A 17,098-nucleotide genomic window follows, 5' to 3' on the forward strand; every position below is an offset into this window, starting at 1 on the left:
AGCTTGTTCTAAAGTAGTTTGTAACGGCCTGAGATTCTGCAAGTTATAGAGTCATGGAGTAATGCAGCTTGGAAACAGACCCTTTTGTCCAACCAGTCCATCCCAAACATTATCCCAAACTGAACTAGTCCCACCTGCCTGCTGCTGGCCCATATCCCTCCAAACCTCTCCTATTCATGTATCTATTCAAATGTCTTTTAAATAACATAAGAAGTAGGAGCAGGAGTAGGTCGTCCGGCCCTTCAAACCTGCTCCGCCATTCAACAAGATCATGGCTGATCTTTTTGTGGATTCAGATCCACTTAACTGCACTCTCATCATATCCCTTAATTCCCTTATTTATCAAAAAAACCTCCCTTAGCTGTAAAAACTGTCAACTCCTTCCTTAAGCAAGGAATTCCATAGATTAAAAACCGTCTGGGTGAAGAAGTTCCTTTTCAATTCAGTCCAAAATCTGCTTCCCCTAATTTTGAAGCTATGCCCTCTTGCCCTCGCTTCACCTGCCAGTGGAAACAATCTCTCTATTTCTACCTTATCTATTCCCTTCATAATTTTATATGTTTCTATAAGATTCTCCATTCAATCTGCTGAATTCCAATGAATATAATTCCACTCTACTCAGTCTTTCCTCATAAGGCAACCCCCTCAACTCCGGAATTAACCTAGTGAACCTCTGCACACAATACTCCAGGTGTGGCCTCACCAGCACCTTGTACAGCTGTAACGTAACCACCTTGCTTTTAAACTCAATCCCTTTAGCAATGGAGGACAAAATTCCATTTGCCTTCCTAATTACTTGTTGTACCTGCAGATCAATGTTGCCATCCACCACTTTCTCAGGAAGTTCATTCCACATGTATAAAAATGTTGCCTGTTATGTAAAAATATTATTTTAGTAAACTATAATGACTGGAATAACATTTTTAAAAAACTGTAATAGATCTTTAACTAAACCTGCAATCCCAATAGCAGCTGCAAGATCCACGCTGCTCCTCAAGCTTCACCACTTATGGAATGTTGTTGTATAAATACAAGTCACTCTTTCCCGGGTAATAGACTTTAGAGGGCGTCTCTTTTCAGTTTAAAGATATGCAGATTTTGTAATTGGTTCATTTATAGATATGATGACCAATTATTTTTTGGAATAGGGCTGGCAGCAATGAATTTTGAAGAAGGTAAGGCAACTGCTGAGGGATACATGAGAAAAGCATAATCTGAAGTGGGACTGCATCAAATAAATAAATGATAAATTTCTTAACTCTTGCAGTTTGTAAGGGAGGGAGGTAGAAAGAGGAATAAATGTTTATGGAGTTTGCTTATCTATTGTAAATATCAAATTAAAATCTTGATTCCAGCTTGAATTTCCCATAAAATAAACTTTGCCTTCCATGTCATATTTTTACCACAAGAACATTTTCATAGGGCCTTAAATGTAGTAAAAAATAACCCACAGTGCTTCATAAAGGTGAATGGGGAAAACTGGCTACACAGCCTAAGGAAGTATGAGGCAAGCTGATGGAAAGAGGTAACTTTTAAGGAAGTTTCTTAAAGCTTACCAGGGTGGTGGAATGGCAGAAGTATTTATGGAGTGAAACTCAAAGTGTGGGACTTCAGCAGCCCTGAATTATCAAAGGGGAGGGGGAGGTGAGTTGTACAGAGGATGGAATCAAAGATGGTAAGAGTTTATGAGCTCCAACCTTACTGCCATGTGAATAGATTGAGAGGGGCAAAGACATAGAGGGATTTAAAAAGGCAAACATAAATTTTAACTTTGAGACACTGGACAATGGGGAGAAAGGTGAACCTTTGGATTGTTTCATTATAGTTTTCACCAATGCCTCAGCTTCTTTCAAAATCTGGGCTTGGATCTGATATTTAAAGAAGGACATTGCTGCAATTTGAACAAGTGGATGATTACCAGCTGCATCAATTGAATTTTAATTTGTGTCTGCTACAATTGTTTGAAGAACAACTTCAGGATCAGCTTCAAGTCATTAATTAAAGAAACATTTTTTTTATTTACGTGTAGGTGAAGCCTGTTGTCTTGAGCAAAGGACAAAGAAAAAGATGTCCATATTGATTTCTTAAGCTTGAGATGATGTTTGAATTATTCTCTTTACCTGCAGATTTCCTTTAAGGCTGTGCAATAGAAAGAAACCAGAATGAGTTTCCTCCTCATTTTGAATTATTTTCTGAAGACCAAATTGTTGAATACTGAAATCCATTCAACACTGTATCCAGCATAATTACGTTTGCGATTATCACTAGATTTAAAAATGTAACGATCCATTAGTTTAGGCACTATTCCAGGAGGATGGTTCCTTAAAATAATTTGTGACTAATTGTTGATGAGAGATTTATTACAAGACTAATATAGAAGTAATTGCATATCAAAATTCTCTTTTAAAATTTACTCTTGCAAAATATATCATAGTTTAATTGAGTTCAGAATCTGAGTTGATTCTGTAATGTATAAAAAAAGATTTGTTCTTGATTTCAACAGGCACCAGCCACAGCAGCCACTCAGTGCAATCCAGCCTCGTCAGACATTCCCCTGCCCGTGCCTCAGTTGCCAGCCAGTCTTCATATCGATATAACACCCGTCACTCTTCGTTACGGACATCTGCCACCGGTCTGGTGCCATGTCGCCGTTCGTCCACTAGCCAGCTGTCTTTGCGAAACTTGCCCAGCTCAATCCAGTCCCGACTGTCCATGGTGAATCAGATAGAACCGTCAAGTCAGACAGGCACTCTGAGCATACAATGCGGTCTGCCCTCTTCCAGCAGCTCCAGCCAGAGCATTCCCATCTGCAAACGCAACACACTGGCAGGACTTCTTGGAGCAGAAGGTGTCACCAGTGTAGACATTCAACCAGGCAGCAACTCGAGCACAGCGTTTAATACCCCTGCCAAGAAGGATGAAGTTATCTACAAAGTTCAGGTACATACACTTTTATAAATATTCTGTTCCTCACAAGGTGGAGATGAAATAATTTTTTTAATGTTTTACTCCACTTAAGTCTGTATTTTAGAGCCACCCAAAAAAAGCCACTCTAGGTGAAGACCTCTGAGTCTTGAATCCAACTGAGAAAGCCAAAATAATTTTGTTTTAAATGTGTTTACTTTATCATTAGCTGATGTTACAGGAAAGGGTTGCTTTACTGCTGTTGTCTCAATAATAGATAAATATTAAACTGGTATAGGTCTTTTAGTATCTGCAGCATGAAGATAATGAGAATTTTGACAGTTAGAGCCATGAATTGCTCACAAGGGTCCGTTCTTTACGAGCACAAGTCAGACGTTTAGGCTATGCCTCATGTAGATTATTGGACCTTCACAGATCGGATTCTCACAACTCCCTCCCTACATAATCATCTCATTTAACTCCATACATATGTGGGCATATCAGTCTGATGCACTTACTTGGGGAGAGAACAAATTGCAAAAGTTAATACAACAAAAGATGTGTTAAAGTTGGGCAGGTATTAGGGAGCATGTTTCCTCATGTATATTTTACTGTACTGAGCTACCAATCTACATTTATCTATCCAACTAAAACATTCTTGTTATTCTTTCACGTCTGGGACCACAGTTTTACATGTAATTCACATATCAGAATTGTAGAAAGCTGTCTATAAACAGGTATGGTTTACAAGAAACAGGAATCAATTAAAAGTATTTCAGCAATTTTTCATGTCCAACTGGGCAATTTTTGTAAAAAATAGAAATGTTCAGTGAGTTTAACAATGGTCTCTACTGAGTCAAATGAACAGTCATAACAATCAGAATGGTTCAAATGCATGGATTTAATATGGGGAAACTAATTGGGAAATATGAATGATTTTGTGCTACAGAAACAATTCTGAGTATTGTATCATGAGTCTCTGTGTAATTTAGTTTTTTGTGAAATTTTTTTAAAGAGGTAATGAAGCAGTTTGTAAATCTGACGTCTTTGAGATAATTTTACAGTTATCACTTGGGGGCAACTGAATGATCCATCCAATGGTCCTGGAATATTCTGTTCAAGTATTAGGCAACTAGGATGGTTGTGTTAAACTTTACAGTTTGTATGTTGATGTTGACTGGGTTTTTGTATTTAAATTTGTTAGGTTTCTCTAAAAGCATGGTAAAAAATCACCAAGGCCATAAGATCTTTTGAAGATTAGATTAGATTAGATTACTTTACAGTGTGGAAACAGGCCCTTCGGCCCAACAAGTCCACACCGACCCGCCGAAGCGCAAACCACCCATACCCCTACATTTACCCCAATACCTAACACTACCGGCAATTTAGCATGGCCAATTCACCTGACCTGCACATCTTTGGACTGTGGGAGGAAACCGGAGCACCCGGAGGAAACCCACGCAGACACGGGGAGAATGTGCAAACTCCACACAGTCAGTCGCCTGAGGCGGGAATTGAACCCGGGTCTCTGGTGCTTTGAGGCAGCAGTGCTAACCACTGTGCCCACTAAGTTGAAAACATAAGTTGTAAAATTATCTCAAAGACGTCAGATTTGAAGATTAAACTTTCGTCAGGGAGTTCTATCTGTTCGTCATAAACAAAATTCAAATACGTAATAGTGCTTTTGTTGGCTGCCGGGTTCCTAATTCGCAACCATTGGATCATAAAACCGTTCCAGAGCTCGCTGTGGTCTCCTGTAAAGACTCAAATTTCAAACAGCACATATATTAATTTAGACTGCATTTGCATTATAAAACTGCTGAAGGAAGCAAAATATAGTCTCTCAAAAGTGACAGATCCATAATATAACTAGAGTATGTGCAGTTATATGTGATTTGTTACTGTCTTTTGCCTTGTGTGCCTCTACTCATTTCCCATGTGAGAAGTTATGTGTTGGTTTGGATGAGCTGCAACACACATCCTTATGGGCAACTGCTATGATTGCAGGAAGCAACAGGTGATAAAACACTGCATTAGACAAGTCTAAGGAGACACCAGCAGGATGTTTTCAACTTAAGGCATTTCACTGCAGTGTGAATAACTTTTGTTTTTTTTTCTGAACCCAGTTACTGCTGTAATTAATACAATAAGGGCAGAAGACCTAGGGTAGGAAGTGTATCGGTATGCAACTGAATTCTGTAGATTATTTCATTCAGGGAAATATTTGGAGATAACAATCTATAAACATTAGAGATAAATGGAAGTGAAAGCCTGCCTGTGAAAATAATTAGTCAAATTGATGAAAAGTAGCAACTAAGAAATATATTTACGTCTTTGTAAATTTCTGACAATGTCAGTATTTCATTATGTAGTACTGTCGAAATCATGTAATGTCGATGAATAAAAATCTATTCTCAGTCTTCATCCCTGCTGTAGTACTGAAGGTGTGACCCAGAACTAGCCACATTCCAAGTTAAGCTGATCCAATACTGTTCCACACTGGCATCTACCCAGCAATGTGAAAATTGCCCAGGGATCTCCTGATCACTAAAAAACAGAACAAACTCAGTCTGGCCATGTATAAAACATGGTACTTTCAATGGTACCATTAATGAGGCTAGTTTTCAAATCCAGATTTTTTTCTAAACAATGAATTTAAATTTCAACAATCGTTGTGATATAATTTGAACCCATGAGTCCTGTGAATTTGCTAGTAATGTCAAATAATGATAATTAGACAACCTTATTGAAACACAAAGGATTCTTAGGGGCTTGACAGAGTAGACGCAGAAAGATTGTTTCCCCATGTGGGAGAGTCTAGGACTAAAGTACATGATGTCAAAATGACAGTCACCCATTTCAGACAGAGATGAGGAGGAATTTTTCTCTGGGAGGGTAATTGAATCTGTGAAATTCTTTATACAAAGAACTACAGAACATAGAACTGTTTCGCACAGGAATAGGCCCTTTGGCCCACAGTGTTGTGCCAAACGTGACACCAAATTAAACGAATCCCTTCTTCATCCCCTTTGCTCATATCACTCCATTTCTTGCATATTCATGTGCTTATCTAAAAGTTCCTCTAACTGGCTCTGTAGTACCTGCCTCCTCCTCCTTTACCTCTGGCAGTATGTTCCAGACTCCTACCACACTCTGTGTAAAAAAAAAAAACAACCTGTTCCTCACATCTTCTTTGAACTTCCCCCCTCTCACCTTAAATGCATGCCCCCTAGTTTTACACATTTCAACTTAGGGTTGACAGTCAGAATCGTTTTTCCCCAATTTATACATCTCATAATTTTATAGACTTCTTTCAAGTTTCCCCTCCATCTCAGCCACTCCAGAGAAAACAACATGAGTTTTTCTAGTGTCTCTTTATAGCTGATACCCTCTAATCCAGGCATCATCCTGGTAAATCTCTTCTGCACCCTCTTCAAAGCCTTCACAATCCTTCTTGTAATGTGGCAGCCAGAATTGAATGCAATGCTCTGAGTGGCCTACCCAAAGCCTGAAAAGCTGCAACACAACATCCTGACCCTTGTACTCAATTCTCCAACCAACAAAGGAAAGTATGCCATACACCATCTCTACTACCCTATCTACTTGAGTAGCCACTTTCAGGGAGCTATGGACTTGAACTATTGAGGCTGTGTTGTTAAGTATGTTCAAGGCTGAGCTAGACAGATGTTTAGTCATCAAGGGAATCGAGGGTTATGGGGATAAGGCAAGAAAGAGGAGTTAGGGATAATCAGATAACCATGATCTCATTGAATGGTGCAGCACACTTAATGGGCCAAATGGCCTATTTCTACCCTTACATTTTATAGTGATAATCTTTTGAGTGACTAGTCTAGTGACAATACCACACAGCCACTGACTCCAAAACCAATACCTTTCAAACCTATGAGTTCTACCACCTGAAACAACAAGGGCAGCAGATAGGAACAAACTTGCAAGATCTCCTTCAGGTCACAATCTTGACTTGGAACAATATCTCCATTCCTTCATTGTCTGCATAGTAATCCTGGAACTCCCTTATTTACAGCATAGTGGAGGATACTGCCTTAAGTGGTTTAAGTGGCTCACCATCACCACCTCAATGGCAACTAGATATGGGTGACAAAGCATTTATACCCAAGAGTGATGTCATCTATTAAAAGTGGGCGGCACGGTAGCACAGTGGTTAGCACTGCTGCCTCACAGCGCCAGAGACCCGGGTTCAATTCCCGCCTCAGGCGACTGACTGTGTGGAATTTGCACGTTCTCCCCGTGTCTGCGTGGGTTTCCTCTGGGTACTCCGGTTTCCTCCCACAATCCAAAAATGTGCAGGTTAGGTGAATTGGCCATGCTAAATTACCCCTAGTGTTAGGTGAAGGGGAAATGTAGGGGAATGGGTCTGGGTGGGTTACGCTTTGGCGGGACAGTGTGGACTTGTTGGGCCGAAGGGCCTGTTTCCACACTGTAAGTAATCTAATCTAATCTAAACCACTCAAAGATCAACTTTGTTTCCTTCTTGAGCCCCTCGTGAATTGGTATTGTTTTCATAACATGGATCAATAATAATAAAATGAAATCCATTCCTGAATATATGACCAATTGCAATCTGAGTATTAAGTTGAAATTTGAATTTCTAAAAGCCAGAGCACCTCATCATACAGGTGGATTTGCAGAGTGATCTCACAATGCAACCCAGTTAAGATACAGTCTTATCACATCAGTGAAACCAATGTAGTTCTGGAACTGCTGATTTTACAGCTGGTACAGTATAACACTGGGTGGTATCTGCTCATTCTCCTGTGAGCAATCAAGCGTGTTCAGAAGTTTTCCGCTAGCTTCCCAGTGTGCAGCTCATTGAGGAAAATGTTTCCCCTGATAACTCTAAGCTGATCACAGCTGAAGGCTAAACAGTAGTGCAGGAATTGACATTTTTGATTTCCAGTGGATTGATGTATATTAATGCTTGTCAGTAAATTAAATGGTGATGCCTCAGGGATAAAATGTAACACAAGCAATGGGTACAAAGGTAGCCCTTTGTATCGTTTGAATGTTAAGTGATCAAAGTAAATACCAACCAAGTGACCAAATATTTCTGCATCATTCAAAAGTCTGGTGCTGGCTAATTTTGCAACTTGGAAGCTACTGTAAAAATTGAGCTTCCACATTGGACTCACATGTAAGAAAAATGACACATGTTCTGGTGCAGGATCTTCAATCAGTTGTATATCGTATCAAGCACTACCAAGCATGGGAAAGATGGTTACAGTGCAGCTTTATAACAGTGTTGGAACTTAGTCACTCTCTGAACTTAACATTGAAGCTTTCAGTTTGGAATATAAATGGATTTTCAGCCTGTGTGCCAGATTAATATCCCAGTGTAAAACGTTTGCCAATTAGTGATGCTTGTGTCATTTTTTTTCCTGGTTATTCTGGCAGATAATTGACACTGGCCAAGTCATGGAAGCCATCAACGTATCCAAGAGGAGGGAGCTTCACTGGCCAGATGAAGCCATCCGAATGAGAGCTGGTCGAATCAGCTGGAAAGACTGGAGCCCTCAGGAGGGCATGGAAGGCTATGTAAGTTTCCCTGTCGATCAAGATTTCCTTCATATTTTCATAAATAGCACATGACTCTCTAGTAGCTGTTTAATATGACACTGAATTCATAGGTACACATTGGAAGGGTGAATTAAGAATTGATGAACAATCAAGTGTTGCTGAACAAAGACACCTTGGAGTGCAGGTTCATAGCTCCTTGAAAGCGGAGTTGCAGGTAGATAGAATAGTGAAGAAGTCTTTTGGTATGCTTTCCTTTATTGGTCAGAGTACTGAGTACAGGAGTTGGGAGGTCTTTCTGCAGCTGTACAAGACATTGGTTAGGCCATTTTTGGAATATTGCATGCATATCTGGTCTCCTTCCTATCGGAAGGATATTGTGAAACTTGGAAGGGTTTAGAAAAGGTTTACAAGGATGTTGCCAGAGTTGGAGGATTTGAGCTGTAGGGACAGATTGAATAGACTGGGGCTGTTTTCCCTTAAGTGTCGGAGGCTGAGGGCTGACCTTTATAGAGGTTTATAAAATCATGAGGGGCATGGATAGGATAAATAGACAAAGTCTTTTCCCTGGGGTCGGGGAGTCCAGAACTGGTGTGTGAGCTTTATCCCACCCATTTCTGCTGCTTCAATTGTTCCAACTTAAACGAAACAACCAAGGCTTCACAAGTCATTTATTAGCTTTGAACAGACCACTTGGCACCTCTGTCTCAACGTCTGTTCATATCAAAACCAGGACAAAATATACCTCTTAAAGCCATAATATCATCACATACCAATCAGATAACATCTAAATAATCTGTTTTTGTGATGTTGATTGAAGAGTAAGTAGTGGTATGCATCTCAGGGAAAACCCCTGCCCTCCTTTGAATGGTGTCACAGGATCTTTTACATCACCCTAAGACACATGTCGCCTTAGTTTAATGTCTCATCTGGACAGTGCAACACTTATTCAGTTGTAAAAACACTAACCAAGAGTGCAACCACTGAATTGTGCTAACAGAATTGTGGAAATCTTTTAAAATGTGCTTTGACTAAATTGACAGCAGGAAATGGGATTAATAGAAAAGAACTGCAAAAACAAATTGCAGGTGTTCGAAGTGTTACAGCCCTGGGCTTTTAGACCATGCGAAATGCATCATCGTTATCATAATTCATTCATCCTGTGCAAGTCTTACAGTCCATGTTCTTTGTAATTTCCAGTATTGGGATTCTTCAAATTTAGTTCCAATCAAGACTTTTATTTCGTGTTTCCCTCTTTTGTTCATAAGCTAAATTCAAATTGCTTGTCTTAGGGTGATGTAAAAGATCCTGTGACACCATTCAAAGGAGGGCAGGGGTATTCCCTGAGATGCATACCACTACTTACTCTTCAATCAACATCACAAAAACAGATTATTTAGATGTTATCTGATTGGTATGTGATGATATTATGGCTTTAAGACAGACCATCCTGTTTACAGCTTCATTGCCTCCTCTTCACTGACAAACAAAAGACAAACAATTGCACCTTTTTTGTTGTGAACTCACACGGCTATATTATTTACACTTCATCAGTTGTAATTCCGTTGAAAATTCTGAACACATATCTACAGCCCGAAGATGTGTTATATATAATTACTGAGTTAGACTGAAAGAAAGCTTTTTGGTTTCCATTGAAAATGTTTTCTCTCCAACCAAGTTTGCTGCATTTTAGGGGTCAGGTCAGGTCAGCTCTGAAGTCTCTCTCAAATTGGTACTCAATAACTCCACTGCAAGAATATGGTGGTAGGGTTATTGAGTACCAAATTACTATCTAAACTGAGTTTGATTTGTTATGGTATCAGTAACTTATAACTCTGCCAGGGACCTGCTTACACACATTCTAAATTCCTTATCCTGGCTTATTTTGTACCAAACAATACAATCCAGTTAAAACAGAAAAATGCTGGGAACACTGAGCAAAAAGCTGTGGAAAGAAACGAGAGTTACACTTCACTTCTGTGACCTTTCTTCAGAACTGGAAAACATTAGAGTTGTATTAAGTGTGGAGCAAGGGATAGCTTGGGACAAGGACAGTTGGAATGTCTGCATGAAAATCAGTAGAGATTGAATGACAAGACAGCTAGTCTTCCAGTGCCAAAGTAAATAGTAATGAGACAAGAATAGAAGCAAACTCAATGGAGGAGGTGTGCTGCTGACTAAAAACGAGCACAAGAAACAAAATGGGGCACATATTAAGGTCTGAAACTGTTATACTCACTGTTGTATCAATTGTCTGGTGCAAGCTTTCGTGAAAAGATAGTGTAAGGGTCAATGCGAGGTTGCAAATGAGCTGCTTACAAGACCTTGACCATTACAACTGGCACTGCCCTCAACATCTAATTTCAGGAATTGTTTTGATAGAATATTTGCATGGGGTTTGACTGTAGTTACAACTGGGCATCATACAAATAAGCACAGTAAGATTTGCTCATTGATCAGATTTCTCACAGCTGATTTCAACGAGAAATTTTATTTTTATTGAATAGCCAGAATAGCTGTTTCAATGTGGATCTCTAAAACTCAGTGGTGGAGGGCCAGTAATTGGGGAAGGAAAATGAGGGTGATCTCTGGACCTCCAATATCCTCCTCACTCTAAGCGTCCTATGATCTGTATGTCTTTGTTTGCTATCATCTGCCTATGCTGCTCGCAAAACAAAACTTGTTACTAAATACAAGTTTATTGTATACTAAATACAATAAATCAAATCAAAAACAATAAATCAAATTATAAAGTTAGTTTCAAAATGACATGTAATGTACAGAACTGAGGGGGGGAAAAAAGTAAGAAAATAAACACAAAACAGCTTAAATATATTCCAAGGCAGTTTCAGTATAGAATTGGTATATTCGAGGTCAGTGAAAACATTGGACAGAATAATTTGTTCTATTGACCATGAAAAATTCTTTATTCCATTTTCCTTTGTTGTCAACCAATTCATTGTGTTTTCTATATTAGGTGATTCACCGTTGGGTGCCTTGTAGCAGAGAGCCAAGTAGCAGATCCCACATAGACAAGACGATCCTGCTGGTTCAGATTGAAGACAAGTATGTTCCCATCATTGAGTGTGGGGTCCTGGAACTTGGAGCTAAAGTTTGAAACACTTGCAGCAGTCGCTCAAGTGCGGAAGATAGAAACGGGAGTAAATCTCTCTCTGCCATCCTGTGGTCAGAATGCATTACTGCAACAGCTGGAGGCTGGATTAGACTATCCAGAATGTAAACTCATGCAGCAGGGATGTTGCGTTTGTCAGAGCTAACTGACAGGAAGAAGGAAAACTGCACGGAGGCAGAACTCTGATCTAAAATTATATTTTGTTTTTTTTAAAAAACCTATAAGAAATTCTATGCATTTCATATGCTTTAAATAACATTTTTCTTAAGTTGTTAAGTAGATTTTGTTGAGTATTTTGTCTGTTTATTTATTTGCCAATACTGAGAATGCCCTAGTTTCATGCAGTGCACGTTTAAAAACTCTTTAAAAGAAAATATTGTTTTTGAAGTTATTGATAGGTTAGAATTCTATTGACCATACAAAAGAACTCTCATGTCCAGTTTAATCATTTCACTACTGTCTCATTCCTTCTGAGTTGTAACTGTGTTGAAGACAACTGCACTAATTAACAACAATGCACTAAATATTTCTGAGATTGCTCAGAGCTTTTTATTTATACAAATGCCATTATATTTTAAAATGCCTTTTGGGATGAGGACATTAATCATCAGCTCATGTCATGCTCCAGACTCGCCTTTACTCTCTTTATTTTAACTTGGAATTTATTTTGTTTCAATAGAACTTGTATACAGTTGTATAATTTTTTTTGATATTTATTACTGTGAATTTTTTTTTGTTATAACAGCTTTTGTTTCTGTACATTCAGGGAAAAGAAATTTTAAGATAAAGTTAAAAGTGGGTTCAGCATTAGATTTGCTGGACTGAATTGCAAAATGACTGGATACAGTTCACTGTTTCCTCACAGGTCGTGCAACTTAAACCCTTTCACTCATGCATCAAACAACCACCACCGCAAAGCATATATCAAGGGGACGGGTGCTTATGTGTATGTATACAGAAAACTTGTAAATAACGTAGTTGATGTTTAAAACAAAGATGACAGAAGCCTAAGTAAAGATTTTTTTTTCGCAGTGTACTGCATCTGAAACTAAATACAGTATTGAAATTATGATCAATAAAGCAATTTTATAATAAAGCAGGTCCATTTTGGTGTAACATTTGGCTTCAATTTTACTTAATCCTTCTGTTTGAACATACAATCCTGTGTTTGTGTAAAGACCAACATTTGATAAAATGTAATAAAGATTTAATATTTTCAAAGGCTCAAGGACTGATAACCAAAAGCGACAGACAGATTTAAGGCAATTTGTAAAGCGTCAAAGTTAACAGTTCTTTTGATGCAACATGTAATTATTGGGGTTTGGAATATATTACCTGCTAAGTATGTACAGATTGAATAGTGACCACCAGAAAGAAATTAGCTTCATTCTTGACCGAGAAAAAGTTACATAATATTGAGAAACAGTGGGGAACTGAAACAGCCTACACTGACTTGATGGATTGAATGATACTGTTTTATTCTATGAAAGATCTTTTAAATGCTCAGTATATTCCAAAGCCATTCACAGCCTAAAGGTTAATGTCAAGTCACTGTTGGTGGCAAGTATTCCTCGAACAAGTTTTCAAAGGGCGGCATGGTGGTTCAGTGGTTAACACTGCTGCCTCACAGCATCAGCGTCCCAGGTTCGATTCCAGCCTCGGGCGACTGTCTGTGTGGAGTTTGCATATTCTCCCCGTGTCTGCGTGGGTTTCTTCCAGGTGCTCCAGTTTCCTCCCACAGTCCAAAGATGTACAGGTCAGGTGAATTGGTCATGCTAAATTGCCGGCAGTGTTATGTGCATTAGTCAGGGGTAAATATAGGGGAATGGGTCTGGGTGGGTTGCTCTTCAGAGGATCGGTGTGGACTTGTTGGGCCGAAGGGCCTGTTCCACACTGTAGGGAATCTAATCTAATCATAACCATCAATATGATGGTTAACATTTTCAGTCACGTTGCTAGAGAGATAACCATTGGCAAGAAAACCAGATAATGCTATGAGATCCTTCGCATCCATCTTGAGGGCAGGCAATGTCTTAATTTAGCCATATCCAACCAATCTATCATGTCAATACTATTCAGGGAGCCTACTCAAATGTCCATGAAAGAGGATCAGTTATAATGCTGGAAAATTTCATTTGAAGGTTTTACAATTTGTAAAAATACAATAATGCACAATCAATACTGAATCGTTAGTTATATAAATATCTTGTATTACCACATTTGTCACAAACCAAAGTGCTGTTTGGAAGGACTTCCAGGATTTTGACACAGCAGCAGTGAAGAAAACAGCAATATAATTCTGTGTCAGGATTGTGCGTTACTTGAAGATGAATTTGCAGGCCATGGTTATTCCCAAGCATCTGCTGTTTTCGCTTCCAGATGGTAGATGTCACGAGTTTAGAAAATGCTATGAAAGAGCCTTGGTGAGTTGTTGCAGTGCATTATGTATACACTGTTACCATGGTGGGGGGACTGAATGTTGAAGGCATTAGATGGGGTGCCAGTCAAAAGGAAAGTATTTAATAATATTCTTGTACCTTGTGGATGGAATACAGGCTCTGGTATTGGATTAAAATCCTCGAAAGTCCTATCAAATACTTTGGTAGGAGCACTTCAACCTCACTGCAGCCCACCTACTAAATGGGCACTCACAATGAGCAATTAATGCAATTTCCTATCCCAAGAATATCAACAGTCTAACTCCATTTAAAATAATCGTAATGCACTCGAGAACTTATTCCTGAATCTAAACCGTTATATACTCTACCTTGACTTTACTTCCCTTACTACAGTTTGTTGTTTCTATTTTTTTAAAATCATCCAATTCCCTTTTAAACACCTCAATGGAATCTGCTTCATCCACAGTTCCAGCTGGTGCATTCCATTCCAAACCTGGACCGTGCCCATTGGGAAAACATTTTCCTTGCCTCCCATTCGCCTTTGCAAAATTGCTTTAAAACTGTGCCCCTTGGTTTTCTTGTATGAACAGGCTTCTCCCTGTTTACTCCATCCAGGTCCCTCATGATTCTGAAAGCTATCAATTCTTCCCTTAGCCACCTTTCCAAGGAAATCAGCCCCAGCTCCTCCAAATGATATTTAACTGTTTCTCAGTTGGTGGACCTTGGAGGGGAATTGATGGATGATTTTCACGTAGACTTATTATCCTTGTTCCTTCCAGATAGTGGAGGTTATGAGTTTGAGAAATGCTGCCAATGAATACTTGGCAAGTTGCTGGAGTGCATCCTGTACACTTTACAGTCAGCATGTGTCAGTAATTTGGATGGAAATGCTACTTCCACATCGTTCAACTAAAGTATTCCATCACACTTCTGAGTTTACCTCGTGAACGGTAATAGGATCAGGAGATGAGTCACTTTAGCAGATTTTTTTAAACCACTCTAACCATTTGTCTTTGCCACAGCGTTTAGGTCCAGTTTAATTCCTGATCATTGGTGGTCCAGAGTATTAATGAATTGGGAAGAAGGTTGTCCAGAAGTTGGGTAATGGTAAAACCATTGAAGGTCATGAATAAGGTAGTTTAGCATTTGCTTATTGGAGATGGTTGTTGCTTGATAATTCTGCAAATTTTACTTGTCATTTATCAGGCGAAACATGTATCCAGGTTGTGCTGATTGTAGGTATAAACTGCTTCATTATCTGGGGAATAATGAAATGAAGTTGGGGCTATGATAGTTAACCTGGACTAACCTCTGCCATTTAGTTTTGTGCTTAAGATGATTTCACCTCCTAGAAATATGTTCCTAACGTTCACTAACTTCTATTAGACTTCAGCTTCCCTGGTGATACCATTGATAAAATATTGTTTTGATGACACAGGCAGTCACTCGTTTCAATTCATATTCTTCACAGTAAATTGGTTCTGAAGCCAGCAGAATATTGCTGAATAAATGCCACTTGAAAGTACTGATGACTGGATTAAACATTAAATTCAAATAAATACAGAAAACCCTCAACCCAGACCAGACTAAAGGAAAACTGTCTCACTGGTTGTGATGGTGTTAGAAGACTGCAGTAACAAGTTGTTCCCATTCATTCTGGTTTGGCGCTACCAAAATTCTACTCACCTCAATGCTGTGGATAACAGTGATATTCCACAGTCCCTACATTAAAGCCTACATATGGAGGTTTCTACCAGTTGTTCTACTTACAACCCTGAGTTGAAAATTTGAGGGGTAGCTGACAACAATAGAGGCAACCAGGCTACTTACTACCCTGATTTGTTCCATCAATACTAGTAGTGTAGCTATTACTGAAACATTTTAGCTCGAGGTTTTGGTACTTCTATAACAAAGATCAATATAGCCAAAATATTGATTAGGCCCAAAACATTTAGTTTAGCTATACAACCATGCTTGGTTATGGGCACTGACTTTCCCCACCTATTTGTGGATTCTGCACCTTTGTGACCTTCAGTGCTTCCTCAAAGTAGTGTATACCTTCAAATGAGCTACATGGTCAGCTGAGGAAAGCAGAAATGGTAGGCACTTAATTTCCGTGGCCCGGACTGTAATTAATCAGTATCATCTCTCTTACCTGCACAACTGTACACCCTCCATCCCTCGTGCCCTCAGCTCTGATGGCTCTACAGCAGAAAGTGATTGACTGACAGATTGGTATCAAAGGTTTGGGATTGTACAAATATTAAAGAACATTGAGTCCAAAGCCTGAACTGGGTGGATCTGCAACTGACCTGTGGTAGGCCAATTATTTTGCAGCTATGATATTTTGATTTGTATATGCTCTTTCATCATTGTCACAAAACTGATCCTTTTTTTTCCTAAGAACTGTTCCTTTTCTCAAGGATACTGTGTCCTTGGGGCTTTTCAGAGGGGTCATAAAACTCTCCCAGCTCAGAGGTGGCTAATTTAGTACAGAGATGAAAAAGAATTTTGAGAGGCCTTTTGTTTATACGTAAACAGATGAGACTTCAGGCCAAAGTGACCTGTATAATGAAAGGGGAGTGGTCAGCTGGCTAGCTGAGCTGTTTAGTCCAGAACTAGTTAGTTCAGCTGTGTGGAAACAGGCTCTCTCTCCTGTTCTACTAACTTCAACTTGTAAGCATTTGTTCCATTTTTACTTATTTTAAGGGGGTTTGCTTATTGGGACTGTTGTGTTTCTGTGGAACAGCATAATTAAGTCTAGTTTGGATAGACTTCAGTTCTGTAGGGGTTCTTTATTCTGTTCTGTGTGTTTCACTGTGTAATTTTGTGAATAAAGTTTTTGCCTGTTTTAAAACCTGCTAGTCAATCTAGCTAACTTACTCCGGGGAATTCACACTGTACACTTACTGAAACAAATTGCAAAGTTATGTCTGGGCTGCCTGCTTAAGAATGTTTTGAGTGGTGTGGCCTAGTCCATAACAGACTGGGGGCTCTTTGTGGGATTTTAAGCAGCGAGTGGTAGGTTGCTAGTGTCTTTATTTCAGGTGTTGGTTTGGTTGGGTAGACAAAGCTTGGTATAGTAATGGCTCTTTCGGTCGTCAAATGT

At 39.2% G+C, this 17,098-nt stretch overlaps 1 protein-coding gene across 4 annotated transcripts in view; it reads left to right on the plus strand.

The window, feature by feature from the left end:
• The window catches only part of pcnx1 (pecanex 1), a 281,427-nt gene extending 268,738 nt beyond the window's left edge, over positions 1-12,689 (plus strand). For all 4 annotated transcript variants that reach the window (XM_043698139.2, XM_043698140.2, XM_043698143.2 and 1 more), the window contains 3 exons: positions 2,504-2,940; positions 8,338-8,478; positions 11,435-12,689. In XM_043698139.2, coding sequence (XP_043554074.2) covers positions 2,504-2,940; positions 8,338-8,478; positions 11,435-11,575 — 719 coding nt within the window. In that variant the 3' untranslated portion in view covers positions 11,576-12,689. The remainder of the gene's footprint in view (positions 1-2,503; positions 2,941-8,337; positions 8,479-11,434) is intronic.
• The last annotated feature ends 4,409 nt before the right edge of the window (positions 12,690-17,098 follow it).

This window comes from Chiloscyllium plagiosum, unplaced genomic scaffold, assembly GCF_037043375.1.
Source record: "Chiloscyllium plagiosum isolate Xiang-an unplaced genomic scaffold, Cpla_swu_hap1 HiC_scaffold_8, whole genome shotgun sequence".
Lineage (NCBI taxonomy): Eukaryota > Metazoa > Chordata > Chondrichthyes > Orectolobiformes > Hemiscylliidae > Chiloscyllium > Chiloscyllium plagiosum.